General features: G+C 49.9%; 1 protein-coding gene across 1 annotated transcript in view; it reads left to right on the forward strand.

The window, feature by feature from the left end:
* The first annotated feature begins 255 nt into the window (after positions 1-255).
* Positions 256-23,798, forward strand: part of ADAP1 (ArfGAP with dual PH domains 1) — a 47,291-nt gene continuing 23,748 nt past the window's right edge. The window contains exons 1-3 of the mRNA XM_009885798.1: positions 256-408; positions 1,972-2,063; positions 10,741-10,823. Coding sequence (XP_009884100.1) covers positions 1,975-2,063; positions 10,741-10,823 — 172 coding nt within the window. The 5' untranslated portion in view covers positions 256-408; positions 1,972-1,974. The remainder of the gene's footprint in view (positions 409-1,971; positions 2,064-10,740; positions 10,824-23,798) is intronic.

Genomic DNA, 23,798 nt, shown 5'->3' on the forward strand with positions numbered 1-23,798 from the left:
TGGATGATCTTCAGGGTCCCTTCCAACCCAAACCATTCTATGATTCTGTGATATTGGGTTTTTGTGAATAACTGCTGCACTTGAGATTGCAAATATGTTAATTGTTAGTGCAATTGGTATAACTGTCAAAATAAATGAAGACATCTCTGTGTTTTGCTTGTGTGTTTATTTGATGCCGTTAAAATGAGGGAATTCGGACTCCTCTGTCCTGCCCCGTCTCTCCTGCCTGTGCCCGACAGAGCAGCCGACTGCAATTCTCTTTCTTTCCTGTTTTCAGACCCGGACTGGGCATCGCACAGCCTAGGGATCTTCATCTGCTTGAATTGTTCAGGAATCCATCGCAATATCCCCCAGGTCAGCAAAGTGAAGTCGGTCCGTCTGGATGACTGGGACGATGCTCAAGTGGAGGTACGTGCGTCTGGACAAGTACCAGTGAGTTTGGGTCGTGGCATTTTACCAGCAAAGATGTAAACCGGAGTCGTCTCTAAAGATGCCGCAGCAAACATGATTTCAGAAAGCATGTCTAGATAATTCCTGAGCGTGGGAATGAGGTCCACGATGCTGATGGAAAAATGGAATCGCCATTTCATGAAGAAGTTGTGAGGGTTTCCCCCACACCTATAAAAATATCAATTAAATAGAGTATGTAGAAATTACTCATTTTAAATGAGTTGCCTTCTGTTTCTCGCGTTACCTCTAGCCTAGACGGTAGGCTGGACTCCAGTCTGCCACCCCTGCCCAGCTCAGCTGTTTCTGGCTTTGTTCCCCATAGCGTTGAAGACTCTTAAACTCACATCTTGAAGAACCGAACCCTCACAGTATAAATTCCGCCTGTTTATGCCACACACCTGCCCAGATTTGGGTGATGTTGCTAAAGGCAAGCCTACCCGGGAAACCTATCTGCTCTGACTCTTGCTGTCTTTAAAGGCACGAAGAACCCGCCCAGTCATTGATCCTTATCTTGGATGTTGTAGATTTGGGGTTTTTCTGAAAGCCACAGCTCGTGGAGTCATGTGTTTGATGAGGAAAATAGGCCTTTGTGTCGCATGGTTTTTCCCTTCCCTGATTATTTTATTTTTTTTTTTGAGAGTGGCTTGAATATGTAAACTTGAGGCGCTCAAAACAATGAAAATAATGGAAAAAAAAAAAAGGGGGGGGGTGGGGGGTTGGAGAAAAAGCTTAGCTGCTTGTTACGTTTGTATGCTTGGCATTTGATACAAGGCAAAACAGATTCAGCGTGGCTGCCTGGAAGAGGATGGGCTTTTTACACTTAAAGGGATTTTCATCAAATAAAATTTATGAATAGGGAAATATGTGGTTTCGTTTGCAGTGCTCTCAAGTAGCCATTTTTATAGATCTGAAGGAGAGGAGGGCTGTCAGGGCAGATAGAATTTATTTGTTTGTTTGTTTGTTTGTTTATTTTTAATACTTCACGCTCCTTTCTGAGGTTGCGGGCATGGCTTTGCAAAAATAAAATTGTCCTTTTGGAGCGAGTGATGTGATCCAAAGCAAAGGGCACGTTGTCGGAGAGTATTACCTTGCCGGAGCCGTAACACGTGGAGACTTAAAGTTAGTGTCAGGTTTTGCCCTCTGCTTGCCTGATTTCCGCGCTGGGTTCCCTGGGAGCCATCTCGTTCCCGTGCCCGTGAGTGGGAAATGCCACCGCGTGCTGCCTTCTGCGCCCGTGGGGACCGGTGGGGATCGTGCACGTGTGACTGGGAGACGGACCTGTCCCCAGTGTCGTCCTAAGCTGTGGGAGCCCTGGCAATAACAATCAATATTGATTTCTGAGCCCTGATTTGCAGGCACAGCCTTTACCGCGTCCCTTCTGCGCGCAGTCCTGGGGAAGCCTCTCGGCACGGGAAACAGAGGCCCCATCCCAATAATTTTATTACTCTGTAGAAGCAAAAGAGGACAAGGGAAAACACCATTAACATTTTTTAATTCCTTCTGCTTTTTCTCTTTTTACAGTTTATGGCCTCGAATGGAAACAATGTAGCAAAAGCAAAATATGAATCTAAAATGCCACCGTTTTATTACAAGCCAACGTTTCTTGACTGTCAGTAAGTAAATACCTTTGCTGGTAAACACCATTTATTTGTTTGTGCAGCTGCAGCCTCTGTAATATTTTCGGTTTAGCATGATACTTTTTTTTTTAACCACAAAGGAGGTTTCATTTCTAAAAGGCCCTGAAAGTCTTTGTTCTTCTGCACGCATATGGTAGAGTTTATACTACGTGTGGGATCTTATTTAATAAGTACAGTTGAGATGATGCAGGGAAGTCAATAGTTTGTCTGTTCCCCAGACTCCTCCAAGTTTCCAAAGCTACAGAAATGCCAATTTCTACCCATCGATTTCCTCTGCCTTTCTGCATCAAAACGTACTATGCTTATCCGCTCTATGCGATGCCCGATTCCTTATGATGCAAAAATGCTGGCGTTTAGTGCCAGGGTGGTGGATTTTCTTTTTTTTTTTTTTCAGAAGTCACACATAATCTCCTCTGTGAAGATATTGAAAAGGTATCTTCTTCCACATGGTGCAGAGAAAACCTCCCAGTAAGCTGGGGTAGACTTTGTAGACCGAGAGGGCTGAGCGAGCAGAACGTGCTGTACCATCCAGGGAGCAAGAAGGTGAACTGAAATTGGTTTTTAGGGTCCAGTCCTGCAGAGTACCCCGGGGAGGTTGTATCTTTGTAAAACCAGTCTTCACAGAGGATCTAGAGGGCACAATTTCCAGAGCCAGTACTTTAGTATTAGCAAACTGGCGAGTGCTGGTGCCCGAGATCCCTCCCAACATTGCTGCTTTAACTGGGTGTCACTGGTTGAAGACAGAGGTGTGGTCTGGCGATGTGGCAGTGGTGTGAAAACAGTGTGCGAGGCTCTGAGCAGCCCGATGGTGTATTCAAGCATCGTTCAGAGGTGCCCAAACCAGAAGTACTGGGAGTGTTCGTAGCACTCCCTGCGTGAGATACCAGCCTTGGAGTAGGAAGGCTCTGCTGTGTTCCCCGGACCTGAAATAATGCTGAAGGTGGTGCGAGTACCTATGTTTGACCCTGTGGTGACTTTATCTATATTTTTAATCTTCTTGTAAGAGCTATTAGGAAGAGTTATTGCCTTCCCACATCATGCAAAAATTTCTTTGTAGAAAGACAAGAGAGCACCTGTCGTGCCTGTGGAGTCTCTCGGCAATACATCCATTACCCACTATTCGATGATGCTCGGATGCTAAATCTGGGAAGGCCCAGGTGTGAGCGGTGCTGCCTGGCCTGAAAATGAAAAAAACCCCATCTATATATGCCGTGTTCCCAGTTCTTAGGTTTGATCTAAGATGGCTTCTGGCAGCAGCTTCCACGGTTGCTACAATTGCAGAAATGGTTTGAGGGTCGCCTATTTTGCACTGGGACATTTTCAGGCTGGATGCCCCAATTTCTGAGCTGCACCTGGAGCTCTGCTCATGTAGGTGTTCTCCGGACCGGCACCGCTGGGTGTCCACAGGGAGCGTTGGGGATAGATGTGACCTCCTGCAGTGACAGATCTCCTCCCGACACTGCTGCGGAGTGAGCAGCTGTGGGTACGTTGTGTGTTGGGAATGTTTCGAGGATGATGTGCCCGGTTGTCTTTTTCTTCCTCTAGTGAGAGGCTCTCTGTGCCTTTCAGCAGATACGCGCTAAACGAGCAGGGGAGCGCTGCTGTTTAGAGGGGTAGATATTTAGCTTTCTCTCTGCCTCGCTGCAGTCCGGTCACTGCAGTAGCGGGAGTTGTTCCCAGCGCACAGCCCTGGGTAGCACCATGAGGAATGGCGCCTCCATCCAGCGATGGTGCCTCCATCCAGCGATGGCGCCTCCATCCAGCGATGGCGCCTCCATGCAGCGCTGGCACCGTGCCGTTGTGTGCCGACCCACCTCCTGCAGCAGCAAGAGGTTTTGGTGCTTCTCATCACGACAACCCGTGCTGGCCGGCTGCAGCGGCTGGGCAGGCTTTGTGGGAGCTGTCACAAGGACAGGCTGTTGGTTCATTTGAAGCTTCATAATTTTATAACGCTACTTCTGGAAACTCTCTCTCCTTTGGTTGCTCAAAGAATTGCATCGTTCCGAGCAAGAGGGAAGAAGTGCTGCAGCCCCGGCTTGTCCTGTTTGCTTCTTGCCTGTGATGTTGTGTTTGACTCCTTGGGGAAGAGGTGGTGTTTCCCTGCTGCATTTGGCTTCTGCGTCCTCCAGAAACCCCACGGTGGCTTCCTGGCTCTGTCAGGCGCTTGGCGAAGGTTAGAGAAGTTGGAGGGGTGCTCTGGAATTGCCCTGGGAAAATCTACCAGCTGTGCATAGGCAAAAAAAACCCAACACCCAACCAAAAAAAAAAAATTCCCCTTCTGTCCTCTCCTCTCATCTTCTGTCTGCCAGCAACTTGGCCCGTGCATCAGGAGCAGTGAGCAGAGCTGCCAACATCTGTACCACCGGGGAGTCCCTGAGGCTGAAATGAATCCCAGACCCTGGGATATTCCTACACCACCGCAGTGTTGGCCCAAAGAGCCTTGGGTGAGGAACTTAAACCACAAAAACCCTCTTTGGATGGTCACGAGTGGTCACGGCCCAGCTTTGTGCACCGTGGCAGCAGACTGAGAGCTGTAAAACAGCCTTTTCTGGGGCAGATACACTGCAAGCAGTGAGTTTTGAGTCACCAGTGAGCAATGGGTAGCGTCGCTTCTGAGGGAAAGCAACGGGAAAAGGCTTTGTTCAGCCATATGCTTGGCTGAAACTGATAGAAGAAGATGGAGACCAGCTCTTACTGGGCTTTTGCAGCACTGGAAGTACATCCATGTCTCTGCCCAATACTTAACGTCATTTTCTGTTGCCTTTTTGCTTGGTTCGGGAACACAGAGCATCGTTCTGTGGGACTGTGTATGAGCTGCCGTGCGTTGCTCCGCTCCTCTCTCCGTGCTTGGATAAGTGGGAGCTGCATCTGCTCCTTATGCAGAACGCTTCAGCATGCTGATTGCCAGCACATTTGAGTACCTCGGTAGGAAAAATGGGGCAGGATGAAATGGCGTGGGTTGTACTGGGTGGTTGTCTTATCTGGAATGAGATGAGACATCAGTCAGAGAGAGGATGTATCCCCGTGAGGCTCACATCTTGAGGAGTCATCTATGTAGTCATCTGAAGAAGAAGAGTTATTAGCAGAAGTGGCTCATTTTATCATGGTATGATTAAAATGTGCAGAGAGAAAATTGCGTTGTAAATCCCTGGAATTTTTTTTTTTTCCTTACTTTATTGTTTAAAGTTTGGCTCATTTGGTAGAGGATCTACCAAGCCCACCACCTCCATGTAGTGTCTGAAGGTCAGTCGGGCCCCCTCCCCTCCCGCCCACGGGGCATAACGATGGCCAAGGATGCAGAATTCTCACCTGATCTCCTCCTCGTCTGTCACCTCCTTTTCCTGGTACTTTATAGATAAACATCTCTAAAGCTTAATGTAAATTGAGTGTTTTGCTCAGGCTCCTACTTATTAATAAAGGTCTTCAGATTTTACATCCATGGCTTTCAAAAGCGCCTGGTGTCTTGGGTGTAAAGCTTGAGGAGCTGCAGGGTGGCCTCTCGGAGTGGCTGCTCATCGGTTCCCGAGTGGTGGAGCCTCCTGTGGTGGCTCAAACTGGGCACTCGGCCTCCGGGAGTCTCTGCCTGAGCATCGCTCCGCCGACAGCCGAGTGCTGGAGATCTGCCCGCTCCTTCAGTCCCGGTCGGCCGCGGGGTCTTCTCTGCTTGTTGCTCATTTTCTCTTTGTTGTTAGCTCGTAAGCCTGCTAATTCGTATCGATTCCTTTAATTTCCAAAGCAAATTGCTACAAGGTTAAGATAGTACCGACACAGGCTGTTTCCTGCATGTTTTTAATCTGTGTTTAACCATTCCGAAAAATAGCGTTGTAGTGAACTGGACCATGCATGTAAAACAGCCAAACAGAAAAGGAACCAGTTAGCATTTTAATTGAGCATGTTATGATTTTTGCATACTCAAATTCAGCTTTAACTTCTTCAAATCCGTAACGCAAGATTTCTATGCCGTGACAGCCGAAACCCCTGTCTCTTTGCTCCCCTCCAGACGCTTGCTGCTGGCCGCTGCTCTTGGCGGGGGTGGATGGCACATGGTTCCCGGGGCTCTGCAAGCCCGCAGCGCCTGGGAGAAGCCCCCCGGCGCTCTCATGCCTCCACAAAGCCATTTAAAAGCAGGTCCTCGCAGCGAGGACTTACCCGATAGAAAAAGATGCGGAGGCAGAGTGTGAAGCTAGACAGGCTTTTAGTCTACGCTGCAGTGGCTCTCCTCGCAGTCTGAGCGAAAATTTGGACTTCGGACTTAAAATTTCATTAAAACAGTTGTTTGACAGAAACTTGGCATAGCTGCATCCACAGAGCTGCCTGTGGAAAGCAGATTGGTTTTTGCTGGAAAAACCTCTGACAAGTTCCAGAAGCTACAAATTTGGGGTTTGGAAATGGCGTTCCTGGATAGCATTCATTTCTTTTGTCTCTGTTGGACTCGATGGTGGCTCACAAAGATGCAATCAGAGGGTGGTAGCGGTCGGTGTTTGATGTCTTTTGGGCCACTTTCACCTCTGGCTGGGGCTTCTTGTCTCTCGTACGTCTCCACAAAGCCATAGCAGCCGTGCAGCATCTGTGGTGTGTGCCCCGTAGCGCGTCCTCAGAAAGCCAGCCCAGCTGCGGTGCTTGGGTAAAAATAAATCGAAGACTATAAATTGGGCTGGCCAGCACTCCTCCACAGAGCGCAATGAAGCCACGCGGCCACAGTTTGAGATTAAACTGCCTGAACAGCTTTTCCCGTGGTGGTTTTTGGCTGTGGGCAGAAGGCTCTGAGTTTGTGGGACCAAGATAAAACTGCTCCTCTGGCTTCTTCTGAACCCTTCCTTCTGGCCCTTCGACAGAGAGTGCTTGTTTTCACGTGGGTGGCCAGACCGGCAAACAAGTACCTAAAATGAAATTTGGCCCTCTTGGTGTTGGCGGGGCTTTGTCGACCTCTGGACCTGCCGCCTCCCCAGTGCAGCCCAATCCTGTTCCAGTCGGGGGATGAATTTTCTCTTATTCTGCTGGAAATGTGTTTTTTTCCATAGGGTTTTGGTTTTTGGTGTGTGGTTTGGGGTTGTTTTTTTCTTTTTTTTTTTTTCTTCGCTCCCAGGTTTTTATCTTGATAATTACAAAGACCTTTCTGTTCTAATTGCCAAAAAATGACACATTCCCTATAACCAGCAGCCTGCCAGACTTTAGGTGGGCTGTTAAGGCTTTTGGAGTTGATCCCGAAAGCTGTGCATCTCCTCAGTTGAGGAATGATGCACTTATATTTTTCTAACAAACACAAATGGCGTATTTGCTACATTATCCCATCACCAGAAATGCAGTAAAATACCACGAGGCTGTTGCTACAGTCCTTTCTGTTCACAGAACTCCTGTCGAAATCAAAGTGGGGTTTGGACGGAGGGTCCTGTATTCGGCATGTGATGTCCGCTCTTATTTTTATTTATTTTTATTACAATCACCTCAGGAAAAATATATTTCAACTAAAACCCGGCAACAGATGTTTAAACCACCCCTGGAGGCATACTTAAAATGAAATGGAGATCAGGTCAGAAGTCCACTGGAAAGGGTGGAGAAGACTGTATGGCTTGAGGGACCTCAGGGTGGTCCCTGCCCTCCAGTTGCTCTCAGATCCCATAGATACCAGGACCAATTCCTGCTCCTGTTTAAATTCATCCCAGCTGTGCCAGTGAAACTAAGGTTTGATGCCAGAATCAAAAGCAGCTTTTTATTGCCTCCAGTCCGTAAGAGTGAGCACATGGTCAACTTCTGCTCAACTTCTCTGCTGCGTTGAAGGGAGATGCTGGACTCCTCGCTGTCCTCGTTAGGTTTTTGTTTTGGTTTCTTTTGCTGGAGTTGTTCTGCTTTCTATAAATAACCACTGGAGCAGAAGCTGCAGCTACCCGTCTTGCACTGAGCTGTTCTTAACCGTAGGCTGCTCTCGGCGGGTCTGGGTTTTTGGGAAATTATTGCTGAAAGAGCCTGGGTTTGTGATGATGAGGAAAGGGGAAGAGCATGTGAGCTGTCAGAAGAGCGCTTGCTGTGAGCCGGGCAAGTGGCGTGGCTGGAGTGCTGTCTGCCCTGGAGCTGCCATCAGAGCGACTCGTGGTCCGCCCCAAATGCTGAGAGAGGTTATGGAGAGCAGTTTGCAGCTTCTGAGGATGCTCCTTTGGGCAAGGGTGCCTCCCGGCTGCCCGCTTCGCGCTCTCTTGCACGAAAGCGGTGGAGAGATGGAACCACCACTGCCGTCGGCATCACGGGAAATAAGTCACTGCGGAGCGGCGTTCCCGAAGGCGTGAGACCAGCGGAGTGTGTCTGCTGTAGTATTTGCATTATACAGCCAGAGTGTTTTCCCACTGCTGCACATGAACCTTAATTTATACTGTATTTAAGCATCCGTACGGGAAGGCTTCGCTCCAGAGGCTTCAACAGCTGCAGCTCCTGCTCCATCCACTGCAGTCAGCCGGAGGGAGCCCCCGGCGGTGGGAATTTTCTTCCTTCTACATAAATCCCCAATTGTCTTGTTGAAAAGGTCCAAGTTTGGCTACGGTGATAACAAGCTGTCTGCAGCAGCCGGGCTGGAAAAATTGCAAGAAGGGTAATAAATTTAAGTATTTGTGTTGGTTTTATGATTAAATTTTGGTAGCTTTGGAAATATAGAAAGAGGCGGTTAAATCCTCCTGTTGGGTCATCGGTCTTCTACGTTTGCAGGCTACTGTGTTGTGGGTAACAGATCCAGAAAGTGCATCCTGCCCAACCCAGAAGAGCCCCCTTGAACACCTCTACAAAACACATGTGAACCTCCTGAGATGAGCTGAAGATGGGCTGTACCCAAACCAGAGCGCAGCACAGGGGGACAGCAGGAGGGAGATGGATGCTCATCTTCAGAGTTCATGGTCAAACTTGCAGATGTGTGCATAACAGCTAAAGATCAGTCATGAAAACAAGAACGAAACGGGGAAAGGCAGAGTTGGTGCATTATTTGTGTCACAGCAGAAGCTCGCAGTTGAGTTTTGGGTATAGAGAAGCTATGGTGCTCCATGAGCCCTGTGGGGGAAGGCTGGTGCCCAACCAAGGAGGTGAAACAATGGGTGGGACAAAATATATGTAATTATTTCCTCCTTTACTGCCAGGAAACCAATTACAGCCACAGTTCTCGTTGAATAGTGTCTTGCAGATCGTATGAATGTGTTTGCTGTAGCCGCAGGTGATTTTTCATAAGCAACGTTAGTAGGCTTGTCTTTGAGCATTTCCAGAGTGTCTCTGCTGAAAAGATAGCATTACATATGCACAGTCAGCAAAAAAAAAAAAGAAAGGATAATTCAGCACATCAACATTTTTCCTTGGTGGAGAGGTTGGTGTGTTGAAAGGTGATGGGTTTTACAGAGCACGCCCAACGCGGCGGGGATCTTTTACTGTCATCAGTGTAGGCCACTTTGAAATGTCTGCGGTGGAGCTGGGGTGACACACGCTGTTATTTCTGCGTGTGATTTCTGCCTGCTTGGGCTATTTAAGGTTCCAGGGCAATTAAGAAAAAAGTGCGGTTAAAAATGGTTTGAAGCGATTTCTAGCGTTTTCTAGATCTAAACTACTTCATTAATTCCAGCACTCGTGCCAAAATAAAATAGCAAAAAAGTATTTATAATCTTTGGGGTTTTTTTGCTTTTTGGAAGTTAAAGTCTTGGTGTATAAATCATCGGTATCGTTTTCAACATGAGAAGTAAAGGACTTTGTAATAGGCGTGTTTCCTGCCGTGCGTCATGGATTTCTTTCTTAGACTCCGCAGTACGGGCTGTGTTTGGAAGAGCTCGGCCAGGTGGGTCCTCGCCACCCTCCGGTGGTTGGGTCCTGTGTTCCACAGGGCTCAGCCCTCGCGTTCTCACCCACCCACGTTCTCCTCATCTTTTTGAGGCTTTTTCACTTTTCACATCCCAGTTCCTTCCTAGAGGTTGGCTACGGCTGGGGATATGACTGTCCCAGGTCCCTTTCATTTTGAAGAGGTCACCTCTCACTTGAATTCCCGTTGTTCCTAATTTGGGAGACGTACGACACCCTGCAGCGAGCTCCGTGTTCACCGAGTCACAGGTGTCACCCATCCTTGAGCTGGGCTTCCCCTCGTTGTCACAAGTATCATTTTAACCCGGCACATCACAATTTCTTTCAGCAGCCGTCCACGCGTGACAAGGGAACAGTATCTCTGCAGCTCTGACCATCGTGTGCGTGGATCACACGTGGCATGCGCAATGTCTGCTTCCATATTGGTAGCTTCAGGGCAAAGATTTTTCTTTTGAATGCAGTTTGTTGGGTTTTTTTGTTTACTGATCCCATTTACTGAAGAACATAGTCTGAGGAAATTAGGTTTAAAATCATTCATATACTGAGGGAATTTTGTACAGAGGCTGATTGCGTGGCTGGGACAGGGCTATTATGCTAAATCTGTAAATTTTATTAAATAAGTTTCCAATAAAATTGGATGTACAAGGAAACGATTTATTGTTGTCCAACAGTAAACAGAAGAAACCGTTGACTCCAGACTGTACAATGCAATTTTTGGAAGACTCTTAAATCACACTTGTATTTTTATTGAAGAATTAATGATTCTGGACTGGTCCGTAGTGTATCTTAGACCATGTTTCCTTTTCTCTGTTTGTTTTTGTTTTTTTTTTTCCAGACTGCTGCGGGAACAGTGGATCAGAGCCAAATACGAGCGAAAAGAGTTCATTCACAGCGAGAAGCAGGAGCCTTATTCTGCAGGTAGTGAAAGACGCTTTTGGCAGATAAGTTTTTGGATGTCCAGCACCTTCCATGTTTTTTTTGTCGCTGTTTATATGTTCTTTATAATCGATTATTGCTTGCATGTCACTGAGTGGGAGGAGCAAGTGTGGTCTTTTGGGAAAGATCCCTCCTGGCATTGCCTGTATTTGACTGGGAATATTGAGAATTTTCATACCTGATGGAAATAAATCTGTTATCAAGAGTCTTTCTGTTGACTTCCATGGGTTGTTCGCCAACAACAAGTCAGATAAAGTACCAGTGAGTTCGTTTCTGGTGGCAGGCGGCATGAAGGTGGATTGAAAGGGCGACAGGGATGTTTGTCTCGTCAAGGTGACTTTTGCTTTGGAAAGATGAAGTAGGAGTATTAGCGTGGTTCGGTGTGTTTTGCGCTTGCAAAGACCCAGCGCGTGTGGCAGAGCTCGTTTCAGCGCTCGCGGTGCCGTGGGCAGTGACGGTGGCTGTGCCAAGGGGTGGGTCAGTGGAGCAGTGGATGGGGTGATTTTCTTGCAGAAGGGCAGGATTTGAAGAGGAGACGCGGGGCTCGACCGTGTTCGTTGTGTGGCTGCACCAGCTTAAGGACCGGCATGAAAGTGCCTGAAATTAGCTGGGTATTTCTTTGCTAGATGTAAGTGGCATGTAAATTATTCTGCATATTAAGTAGTTGACACCAGCTACGTGCTTGGGTGACTCTGGGATAATTTTATTAGCAAAGACTATGTTACAGATGAAAGGTTAAAATAGTATTTTCATGCACTTTTCAAGACTAATAATAAGCAAGTAGCTCCAGCAGTTTGCTGTTATTAAAACCACAATTAAAATCTTATCTCATATATTCTCAATTTATGTTTAAAGCATTTCTGCTCTGCTATTTTGTATACATGAGGAATGCACATAGTGTGCATGGGGTGTCCATATTCATATATAGTATATTGTGCACATTTTTTATTTTAGATTTTCAAAGCGGTCTGCTGGAATTGGACATGTTCTATTAACAATAAATAGTTTCATTTCTTAGATAATTTTGGAATATATCTGCCAACGTGTGTATAAGGTTCACCCAGGAATAATGTTTCCAATTTATACTGTGCAACTTTTAAATATAAAAGCTTGGATTCAACTAGGTACTTCAGGCAAATACATAATTTTAAGCACATGATTAGTCCTTTTGACTCCAGGAAGAGTGTTTACCTGGTCAAAGTGAAGTAGGTGCTTCAGTGCTGTGTGGGAAGAAGGGCAACGTGTTCAGAGCTCTCGGAAAAATATCACAGGAAGAGTTCAAACAGGAGTTTATTTTAGCGGCCTATTTTGTAGGTGTTCTTCAGTAATGTGGCTGCATAGTATTTAACTGCATGGGGAAGCAACAGGGTTTTCTGCCCTCTCTGAGGTTCAAAAGCCATTACGTGCAGAATAGAAGAAGAGAATGGACTAAGCCATTCTAAACAAACAGTGCTCTCGGGAGGAGGAGGGGAAGGGAATGCATCTTGTAGGTTGCGTATGAGTGCTTTTGGGTTGTATATAATCTTTGAGAATTGCACCATGATTAAAATCCAGCATAGGAGCTGCGCAAATGACTTCTGCAACCGAGATGTCATTTGTTGATTCTTCTGGACAGTAAATTCAAAGGGGAATTTTGGCCAGGTGGTTCCTTCTTAAGATGACAACGTTGGTGTTACAAGACGACAAAGCTGGGGACACACCAAACTTCCAGTGCCAACTTTTCCCTTCTGCTCAACCATAACTGCCCCCAGGTGTGGCTGCAGGTCCGTACTTCACCCCATGCCGAATGGTGCTCCTTTTTATGGACTGTGTGATGTAACTTGGTTGATGATGCTGTTTTCAGCTCTTGGGCTGTTACAGCTGGAGTTGGTTGTTTCCCAGGTTGTGGCTTGAGAAGGGAGCCCAGGGAAAATCCCATGTCCGGTAGGAAAGCAGCACGCTGGAGATCACAGAATCATAGAATCATTTAGGTTGGAAAAGAACCTTAAGATCATCGAGACCAACCGTTAACCTAACATTACCAAGTCCACCACTAAGCCATGTCTGTGACAGAGACGTTCCTGTGTGCGTTGGGACAGTTCTTGTATTGCTTGGGCGAAATGGGGGTGTTTTGTCATTGTGTTGTGTGTGGTGTGCGGCCACCAGTTTGCCCAGCTGGTGTAAACCAGTGCTGCTGAAGAGCTGGTCTGAACCACACCATCTGTGAGCCCTCCAAGACAGGCTGGAGCTTGGTGCTTGTGGGAGAAGCTCAACCACACCACGTGTCCCAGCTCTGCCCTTCTTGCTGCTTGCAGGGGTCAATACAGCTTAGTGACCACACCAGCGGCTTGGAGGATACCCCCAGCATGGGGTGGACCTGTTGTGCTCGATTATGCCAGGCTCAGCATGGCTGGGAGCCACAGAGGGTCTGGGCCATTGCTTTCCACCTCCTGAACTGCCCATGAAGGCACCAAGGTGGGACCGACAGAAGGACGCCCTCCTCCCCACCCCACACCCAGTTTGTGTCTCACTTGAACGTATGTGTTTTCTTTCTAATGCTGTCTTGGACCATTTTTTCTCACCATTCTGAATTCCCCGGAGGGGTGTTAGATTACCGGTTTCTAAGCATGAAACATTTTGTTGCTAATAGAGACGTCGGTATCCATTTTCTCATGTTTGTTGGAAGATTTAATTCCATTTTCTAATCCCAGGGGCAATTTTGCATTCTGATATTTGTTCAATAATTGCATAAAAAAATAAGAAAATGCTATCTTTGAGTAGTTTTGAGCAACATCCTTTTCCAGGCAGCCTGACGAAACCCTGGTCAGAAATTCAATGTCTTTCAGAAAATCCTTTGGGGAGAGACTGTCTGGAGCCTGTAGATGCCGAGCAGAAGCTATCGCAGCCGAACTGACAGACTTAGGAGAAATGAGTCTCGGGACAGGAGTGTCAGATGTGCAGGTCAGAGCTGAGATAGTCATGCGGGGAAGCCTGGCAGGAGGATGCGCCAAACTCTTCAACTGCTGGTGAGGAGTATAAATAAGAGGCTGTGCGGGATGAAGAGGCAACAGCTGCCCCAAAAGGTCTTGCATAGCCCCCGAACTGATGGGGAACGTCTGCCTCATGAGATACAGAGCGATGCGAGGTAGCAGGACCAGAACAGGGAGACAAAGACACTTTGCCCATGGAGAAATCCCCGGTGTGGGCAGCGCTGAGTGTTGACGCCAGGTCTGGAGCCTCACCCCAGAAAGGACCGTGGCTGTAGATCCATGGACCTTGGTTCAGTCCCCGCATCAGCTGTCCCCTCGCGGGGATGTGCTGTTACACGTGTAGGCGCAGCCGCTTACCCTCGGTAGAAGATTGCCGTGGAAATCCCTGTAAGGGCATTTTTAGGGAGTTTCTTGCTCCCCCGGGAAGCCTCGGAGCACGAGCCCATGTGCTCTTCACAGCTCCTCTGCCCCCAGTTGGTTTTTCAAAGTCTGATGGTTTCATTCCTCCGAAAGAGCCGTCGTTAATGAGTATATTAGCGCCATTGATTGTAGTGTGAGGAGTCAGTTTGAGTTCAGATAGTGCGGGGAGATTAGTAAAACAGTGATTAAATGCTTCGGTGATCCACTATCGATTCTTAGATACACCCTTTTATGCATTTGAGCTCTTAATTCAGCTGTAGCATGAGAGCAAAATAATTTGTTCGTCCTACCCAGACTTTATGAAGCAAAACATTATTTACACCCCAGCAATCCTGATTAACGCAGTGGTCCGCGTCCCTTCCACTAGCGATACGTTTGTTGCACAACAGCACAGAATACGAGTTTTAAGACCGTTACATTAACGTGTTTCAGGTTGGCTTTATCCTTTCTGATAAATGAACTGGCTAAATTACTGTTAGTCTCCTGCTAATTATCCCTTTTAATGGAGTTTAATGGGGCACGGGTGCTGAATTCTGGAAACAGAGGATGGTGGTAACTGCCATCAAAGTTCAGATCTGGATCTCAGGGCAATTGAAAGGTTTGATAATTTTTAAAGAGATTTTGATCAGTTTTGAAAAGCTGGGACATTTCCCCCCGCTGTCGATAGGCAGCAGTAACAGCAGTGCTTCCCAAAAATCCTGCTGAAAGTCAATTCATTTGGGCGTTTTTGATTCCTCTTAATCCAATGGATTTCCTTTAACCAAGGGAGACATGGAGGAGGCAGGAGGGAACGGTGTTTGCGGGGCTGGAGCACTATAATACTATAAACTGCTCCAGGTGCAGCTGCTCGGGTGCATCGCACGCCATGGATGAGAGAGACGGATGTGCATGTGGCCAAGAGAGAGCAAACGGGAGCCGTTTGCTCCTTGAACTTGGCTTTGGCTCCTGATGGACCCACCTCGTTACCGCCGGGGTGCCAGGAGGAGTGGGTGCCCCGGGAGGAGCTGGAGCCCAGCCTGGGAGGAGCTGCGGGCAGAGGTAACGCTTCTTCGGGTCTTTGCTTTAACATTAGCAAATGAAGTGGGAGAGCTCTTAACAGCAGGTGTGCAATCTCTTAATGCTTGTCAGGAAAAATGGCTTAGCTTTGCCGTTAGGACCGTGAAAGCCCCTGTCCGCGGGATGGACACGGCTGGTGCCGGAGGAGGGGGCCGGTGGTGTCTCCAGCGACAGACGGAGATGCCGGGCTGTGCAAAGGCAGCTGCCACCATTTGCTTGAAAGCGTTGTCGGAGATAGATAGCGCAGCAATGATTTATACTCTCTTAGGCCAGGCTGTAGGAGCTTTCCAGCACGGTGAGCTTTTCAAGCTTTGGACTTGATGATCTTTAAGGTCCTTTCCAGCCTCAGCAATTCTGTGATTCAGTTCTATGATTCCAGCGAGGCACGGGGCAAACTGGGCACAGACAGCAGCATCGTCAAGCGCAGCTTTCCGCAACTTCACTGCCATTGCTGCCGCCTTGTGTTTCCTATAAATCCCAGCATCCCAGACTGGTGAGGGCTGGAAGGGCCCTCTGGAGCTCCCCCATCCCCCCCCCCGCCAGAGCAGGGGCACCTCCAGCAGTGGCACAGGACGGCGTCCAGGCGGGTTTGGGATGGCTCCAGAGGGGGAGACTCCCCCACCTCTCTGGGCAGCCTCTGCCACTGCTCTGCCGCCCTCACAGCAGAGAAGGCCCTCCTCAGGTGGAGATGGAACTGCCTCTGGTCACGTTTGTGCCCGTTCCCTCTTGTCCTAATGGGCCAGGAAATCCTATTGCTGTTAATTTGTCAGATGGTGGAAGAGCAGTCAGGAACCGGAGAAGATTGGATATTAGGAAAAATTTTTTCCCTGAAAGGGTTATCAAACATTGGAAGAGGCTGCCCAGGGAGGGGGTGGATTCGCCATCCCTGGAGGGGGTTAGAAGAAGGGTAGAGGTGGTACTTAGGGACATGGTTTAGGAGTGGTTTTGTCAGGTTAGGGTAATGGGTGGACTTGATGGTCTTAAAGGTCCCTTCTGATCTCAGCAATTCTGTGATTGTATGACTCTAAGATTCACGGGAGGGTACAGCTGATCAAAAGTGCTGCTGCCAGCTCTGCCTGCCGGCACGATTCCCTTGCAGCAGGACTGGGGAACGGCGGTTTGCCCCCGCTCACGGCAGACGCTGTTGCATATCTTTCATGGTGAGACCTTTGGTTCCTGGAGGCATTCAGGATGGAGATGGGTCGTTTGCAAGGGAGAGGTGTCATAAATGCCAGCAAGCATCACTGCTTTCATTCTTTAGTCATGGGAGGTTGGAGCTCCTCAGCTGATGTAAATTGTCGTAGGTCCCACAAAAACAGTGGAGGAATTCAGATTTTCAGCAGCTGAAGATTTAAACCCTGTCCTTCGGGGTGGAAGTTGGAGGCGTCTTTGATTATTTGATTGGTAGTTATATAGCTGGGTGGGATGGCCTGTTGGAGCACGGAGTAACATAATACGGTGCTACTGCAACCTTAGATGGCCTGAGGGCTTCCCTTGGAGAAAGAGTTAGAAGATATAGGCAAGATTTTGGGCATATTAGCAAAATCAAAGATGATTTGGGCTTTAGTCTCTCTTGGCTTGTGTTCCTGTATTTATAGCACTACGGACCAGACCTTGTTGTCATTATTGAGGTGAGCTCTAGGTTTACCCAGGTAGCTACGAAGGGTACCGTTTGTCTGAAGGTGCCTATTTGCTTGTACTATCTTCCCTCAACACCCGAGAGATTACTTGGCTTATATGTTATTTTGTATTTGTCTGCAAATTCGATGGCAAAATAAATTGAGACACGAAAGAATACCCTAAAATAGTAAAATCTGTTAATATGCACTTTCCATTCCATGTGGCTCTTGCATAATTTGGGCAGCAGTCTGAATTAATTTTCCCCTGCACAGTTGGAAGGAGCTCTGCCTGCAAAGCACTAGAGGAAACGCATGGGACACAAATACGTTCTTTCTCAGTGTGAGAGACACCCTTATTAGTTCGGTCTGACCTGCAGTGATGTAATGCAGTTTATTTTGGGCCTCATCAGACAAAGCGGTGAGCAGCGTCGCAGTCAAAACCCAATTATTTTAACTGACAGACCTCATCCTCTGCCGTCTCTTCCCCCCTCTCCGCGAGCTCGCGGGGAGCTATGAGCGACACCGGCTCCGCGGTGTGTTTTCTCACAACCTCCGAAGCGAAGCTCCTCTCTCCCGCTGCGCACAGCGCTGAATTACAGCACCCGGAGAACAAACCAGTCCTCACGGCAGCCGAAAAGGGCACGGGTTTTATTGCACAGGAGTCTGCCTGGCAACCGGAGCAAAGAAATAAAGCATCGGCTTGAGGGCTCCTGGTGTCCTTTGCTAAGACGTTACTGCACGTGGTCTTTAAGGAGATGCTCGTGGGGAAGGTGCCGTCCCCTCTGCTGTGCAGGCACACGCACTGAAACCCAGCGGTGGATGAGGCACGGGGGAGAGGAGGTCCGGTCGCATGGCGGGGTGGGATGGGGGGTGTCCGGGGACAGGCGGTGTCTTCTGAGCTGCGGTTGTTTGCAGAAAGAGAGGATGAGAGAGCAGAGGGAAGGAAGGAGATGGGAGACCCCCGGGGTCGCTCAGAACTGCGGCAAAGGGAAGGCGATGAGGAATTTCCCTGCAACATGCTTTTTGTCCTTTTTCATCAGAAATTTTTGGAGGAAGTGGCCAACTTCAGTGAATTCACAACTCCAAAATGCAATTGGAGAATTAACAAACTTATTATTTGCCCACTCTTCATTTGTGGGCGAGGAAAAAAAAGCGCATAGAAAATTTCAGAAGGTCACGTTGAGAAGTGCCCAGTCTGATGGTTTTATTTCTGAATCAGGGTATGTTGAGAGTTTCTGAGAGGTTGACTTATTTCTGTTATATTTTTTCATCTCTCAGAAAAACACCCCCTCTTCTCCGGCCAGTAGCACTCCCTCCTCCCGGTTATCAGCAGAGCACAGCCTGGGGGTCCGGGGAGAGGAGAGGGCTTTGCAGGGGAGGAGGTCTGCGTCCCGGGGACCTGGGCACGGACATGGGTCAGTTTGTCCACTGCTCTGATGGGATGTGGCCTCAGGGATGGAAGGTGCCCATCAGCCAAGATCAGAGGTGAGAGCCCGTCCCAGCCCTACAGAGATGTGGTGGTGCTGTGACGTTGGGAGAGTCGGTCTCGGGAGAGACTGGAAGCACATCTCCCATCGCTCTCCATGGGGATGGCGGCTCTCTGCCTTAGGAGAACGAGGACTTTCACCCCATATATTTGGTATTACAGCTCTTTGGAGCAGCCTAAAAGAGCCCATGGAGCAACCGCCGGTTCAATGCTGTGCTTTGAGACCAGCAGAGCTTACTGCGTGGCTGGTGTGGGATGGCATCCCCTGACCCTGCGAGAGGAGCCCCCAGGCTCAGGGGAACGGGGCATCTTCTGCGCAGTCAACAAGATTTTTATGCTGCAGACTACTGGGGATGAAGTGGCGAGAGTGAGCGTGCTGCTCAAAGGAGAGGCGTTTTCTCCAGCATCCTTCCACGCGCACATACGTGCCTGCGCCAATAAATCACTGCCCTGCGATACGGCCCTCCGGGGCTCGGCTGCAGCTCCCTTGTGGGGAAGGGCAGTTGAAGCAAAACCAAATTGATGCTGGTGAAAAGGTTTAGAGAAAGACACATCTGCAAAGTCTCAGTTCGGGGCCCTGTAGGGGTATCGAGGTCACGGCAGCGGGTTGTTCCCGCATTTGGGCTTCCATGAGAGGTGCAAGAGAGGCAAGGGTGGATTTTATTTTTTTTCCCCTGCCCTGTTTCTGCCTTGGCTGGTGTGATTTGCATTGCTCCGTCGATGCTTTGCTGGTTTATGCTGTCTGAAACCCTAAATGCAGGAGACTGCTCCCTCCCGCTGGACCCGCCCCGTGGGGGAGCATCACGCCGTGGGCAGTGAGGTGCCCGTCCTCACGCAAGCCCTGGTGGCAATGCTGCTGCGGGAGCAACTTGATATGGGCGATACAAAGCTGTCGTGTGAAACCGTCTCCTCGAAGCGGGGAGAAGCGCCGTAGGTGCTTACTGTAGCATCCTGTAACTGCTGACGAGACCAGCCCGTTAGGTAAAATAGCCAAATCGAAACTCTATTCTTGCAAAGGCGCTATCAGCTAAATCAAGAGCTGCTTTTAGCGCTGGGGATGATTTGAGCCGGGTAATGCGTGTGGTCAGGACGGTAGCCAGCTGCCATCTCAGCTTCTTTCATACAGCCCGGCGTGAAGATGATTTCATCACCATTTTTTTTTTTTCCCCCAAATGCAACCCACCTCTTTGGCCGACGGTCCTGTTTGTATTTCCACCAACTCCAGGGAAGTTCTGCCGGCTTTTCGCAGGTGCAGAGCCGCGGGTGGCAAAGGTGAGGTTGTGCTGAGCACAGCGCGAAGGCAGAGCGGGATGGCAGCGCAGATGGGCGCGAGGTCAGCGCAGGCGGATGCCATCCCCTCGGAGAAGAAGGCGGCAGCGCCCTGCTACAGGAGTGGTTCTGCGCAAAGCGGGGTGAGGCTGACTTTTAAGCATGTAAATAATCCCATTGCTTTATAAGCAAGAAAGAGCAGAGCTGCTTTTTAATGTCACTGTTATCTGATGCTGGTTGTAAAATGGATTAAATTCTCTTCTGATGCTTGAAAGACTCAAGTCTTAGCGCTGGGCTTTGAGAGAAGCTCTGGCATTTTCTGCCGCTGTCCCTCTTTGATGGGAAGCGCTCGTTTTCGTGGTGCGGGGCTGTGGCATGTGTCGGGAAGATGCGGCTGGCGTGAGACCTGCGGAGCATCCCTCACTGTGAGGTGCTTTTTGGTGCCACCATCGTAGCTCCTCTGGCCCGTCCCTGTGAGCAGATCCCTCGTAGAGATGGGAATAAAAATATAAGTAGTGCGGATTAAAAGCAGCTAAAATCGAGGTAGCCCGGTATCTTCTTGAAAATTCACGTAGCCTTTTGCGAAGCAGAGATTTGGGTGTGAAAGGGGAGAAGTTTTGTGGTAGGAAGTCGTGACACCAGTTCCCTGCAGCGTGTACTGGTGCGTGGTGCGCACGCTAGGATTGCATCACTGGTGCCTTCTGTTAAATCACGGTTTCCAGTAAATTCCCAGCAGCTGGTTCCGGTATTTGGCTGAACCGAAGCAGCAGCTTCGACTCTTACTGGATTTCAGCACAATTGTGTTACAAATCCCCGTGCTCGACCCTGCCCGTGTCTGTAAGACCTTGACTGCTCGGTCCTGAAGTCTGGCTGCGTTCTCGCTCTCCGCAGCTGAAACCACGAGCAATTCCTCTTCCTGGCACTGATCCCCCCGGGTCAGTTTGTGTTTGTACCCTGCGGGAGCTGGAGAAAAGAAGGTGGAGATGACCTGGGAAGGCGGCTGGATTGGTGTCTGGATGAGGAGCCCAGGGTGCAGGGATGCTGCGCTGCCCCTCTTTGGCGCGGCCCCCTGCCCTGTGTCAATGTCCCAGAGCATAAAATGATTTGGCACCGCAGCCTGCGGCGAATTCAGCTTCTCGGCTGAGTTTCGCAGCCTGCCGTGAGCTCCGCTGGTGCATCTCTCGTTGTCGTCGGAGCAGCGGGAGAGGCAGTGTGGCAGGGAGGGATGCGGGAGGGCAGGCTGAGTGACGGCGGGGCTCCAGCCCTCTCCAAAAAGGATGCAAACCTCATCGCCGTGGGCATTTCAAGGGAGCAGGAGGGCGTTTTGGCATTCCAAGGGTGCGTCACAGCGTTGTGCGCGGGTTTCGTGCGGTGCTCTGGGTGCGGTACAAACGCGCTGAAGGAGCATCCCTGGTGCGGGGGGGTTACGATCAAAGCGTGTTTAGCGGAGCGCTGAGCACGCGAGTGCCGGGATGGAAACTGCCAACCCTGCGGTTCTCCCAGCCCAGTGTCAAGGCTACTGGGGGCTGCGGTGCCGCTGTCAGCAGGGGGTTAAAGCATGAGCATCCCTCCAGCGAGCAACCTTGCCGAGCACAGAAACCTCCTTCTCCCGCTGCTGCCGGGGCCACAGAGAGGGCTTCTGTTCTCCGGGCACTGACATCAGCCGCCGGCCGGGACGTGAGTCACGCTGGGAGCCAGGCTCGGCGGGCGCTGGTCCTCACCACTGCCGCCCCGCACCCCCGGGTGGGCTCTGCCATGGCCAGAGAGAGCTGTTGGACATTTTGCTTTCCGTGGGGATGGTGCTCGGGGGTCACAGATGGCTCGGCGTGCCTCCCGTGGGGGGCCCGAGCCCCTGCGGCTCCATCCTCCTTGGTGCAGCCGCATGGCATGCATCGGGGCCGGCGTTTGCAGCCGCATGGCATACATCGGGGCCAGCGTTAGCAGCCACATGGCATGCATCGGGGCCGGCGTTAGCAGCCCCGGGAGCAGGGCAGGGTGCGATGCCCGAGCGGGTGGGTGCGAGGGCTGGCGTCTGCACCCACACGCTGGCGCTTGTGCTGTGGATTTTGGGTGCGAAAAGGGGGACTACAGGCTGGGGTTCTTCTATTTTTTTTTCCCCAAAATTTTTGTCTAATGGGGAGGATGAAAGGCTCTGGAAAAAATTGCGATGGAGGGAGGAGGAAACCCTACGGAACAGCATGCTCAGCTGAAGCAGACAGGATGCTGTTTGCTGATTGATGCTCAGTCTCCTTCTCATGTCTTTCCAGTATAATCCTCCATTTAATGTTACACAACTCTCTGTCGGGACTTGCTCCAGGAAACCTTTCCCCATCCTCTCCTTGGAGGTTTGAGGGAAATGTAGTCATTTCTTTAAAACAAACGACTACTTCTTCCCCGGCGTGCCCTTGGCCCCGCTCCCGTGGGACGGCACTGGAGGGGTGACGCTGTGTGGGTCACCTCTCCTGCTCTCTGCAGCCTCGCCTGGAGCAGAGCGAAAACTCACAGAACAGCCTGTCTCCAGGGTGAATAAATATTGAGGCAAACCGCCTTGGAAGGAACAGGATCCATCATAGTACAAGGGGAAATGGTTTCAAACTGGAAGAGGGGCGATTTAGATGAGATATCAGGAAGAAGTTTTTCACTCTAAGGGTGGTGAGCCCCTGGGGCAGGTTGCCCCGAGAAGCTGTGGCTGCCCCATCCCTGGAGGTGTTCAAGGCCAGGTTGGACGGGGCTTGGAGCAACCTGGGCTGGTGGGAGGTGTCCCTGCCCAGGGCAGGGGGTGGGACTGGATGATCTTCAAGGTCCCTTCCAACCTAAACCATTCCGTGATTCTATGATTCATTTGAAAAAATCCACTCAGGAAAGCAGCAGCAGCTAAAATCCCCAGCCAGACTAACGCCGTCCACTGCAGCATCAGCCGTGAGGGCAGGCACGGCAGCGGAGCAGACGGGTCCTCCCGGAGAGCCGCCTGTGCTGGGTCCCGCGCAGCCCCGGCTCCGGGCAGCACCTTCTCAAGACAAGTGATGTAAACCTCAAACACGGCCCTTACTGCAGTGCAGACAAGGCACATCAAAGAGCTGTTTAACAAACAAAGCTAGGGAGGAGGATACAAGAGGAGATCACAGTGTGTTTGTCTTATTATTTTTCTCCTGAAGGGAAGCGGGCCTGTGACAGGGACCCAAACGTGGCACCGTTCCCGTGCCAGGATGTGCTGATGTTTCAGCAGGGCGGGCATCGTACGGCCAGGAACCAGAGCAGCCTTTCAGTGCCTTCCAGTAGCGTGGGGAAGTGCTGATTCAGACTCAGTGCAGCCCTCCCGAAAGAGTAACGCCGCCTGGTGAAGCTCCGTTAAAATCACGGGAAGATGCTGCACCGTTCCCCAGCCTTGCTTAGGAGCCACCGCACAAAGGCACCTCCAGAAGACAAAGGAAAAGGCTCCGAATGCAAAAACTTTATCTTTCAGAGATAACTTTGGTGCATTTTTATTTTTTTCTACCTTTCCGGGCCATGGTGAGAGGCTGGCGACTGCTCTTGGGCTCTGCAGGGAATTGATGAACGTTGCAGTGACGAAATGACGGGGTGGTGGTGGATCTTACAGATAACTGCTGTAGGAAGAAAAACATATAGCAAAGAGAAATACGTTGATGTCTTCAGCTCCCCTAAAGCAGAAAAGCATTTAGGCACCCAAAAATCACGGGTGAGGACCTGTGGGTCTGAGCTGGAGCAGTTGTGGAGGAGGAGCGGTTGGCCAAGCAAGGGGTTGGCAGCGGGCTCCGGGGAGGGGGTAGCACCACCGGGAGCTAAAGCTGGATGTTCACAGCTTGTTTAGGATCCAGCTGTAATTTTAACAGCTGGTTCTGTCAAGCTGCCTTCAGCGTAGCTCTGATCCAAGCTTCTATAATTAGCCAAAGAGCAGCAGCTCTCGTGCGAAGATGAAGGCAGCAGCGGTGCTCGTTGCAGGGGACGCAGAGCGGGACGGGAGGGAGCCGCACCGAAGGGGAAAGGGCTGCTCTGCGAAATTTTAAATAGTCGGGGGTGGGGCTTTTTTGTCTCCATCTGAGCACTTTGTGCAAAATGTTTGGTTAGGTTTTTTCCCCTCAAAAGAAAAGCACACCTAAAGAAATGTTTCATTTTGCAT

Source organism: Charadrius vociferus, unplaced genomic scaffold (assembly GCF_000708025.1).
Source record: "Charadrius vociferus isolate BGI_N301 unplaced genomic scaffold, ASM70802v2 scaffold430, whole genome shotgun sequence".
NCBI lineage: Eukaryota > Metazoa > Chordata > Aves > Charadriiformes > Charadriidae > Charadrius > Charadrius vociferus.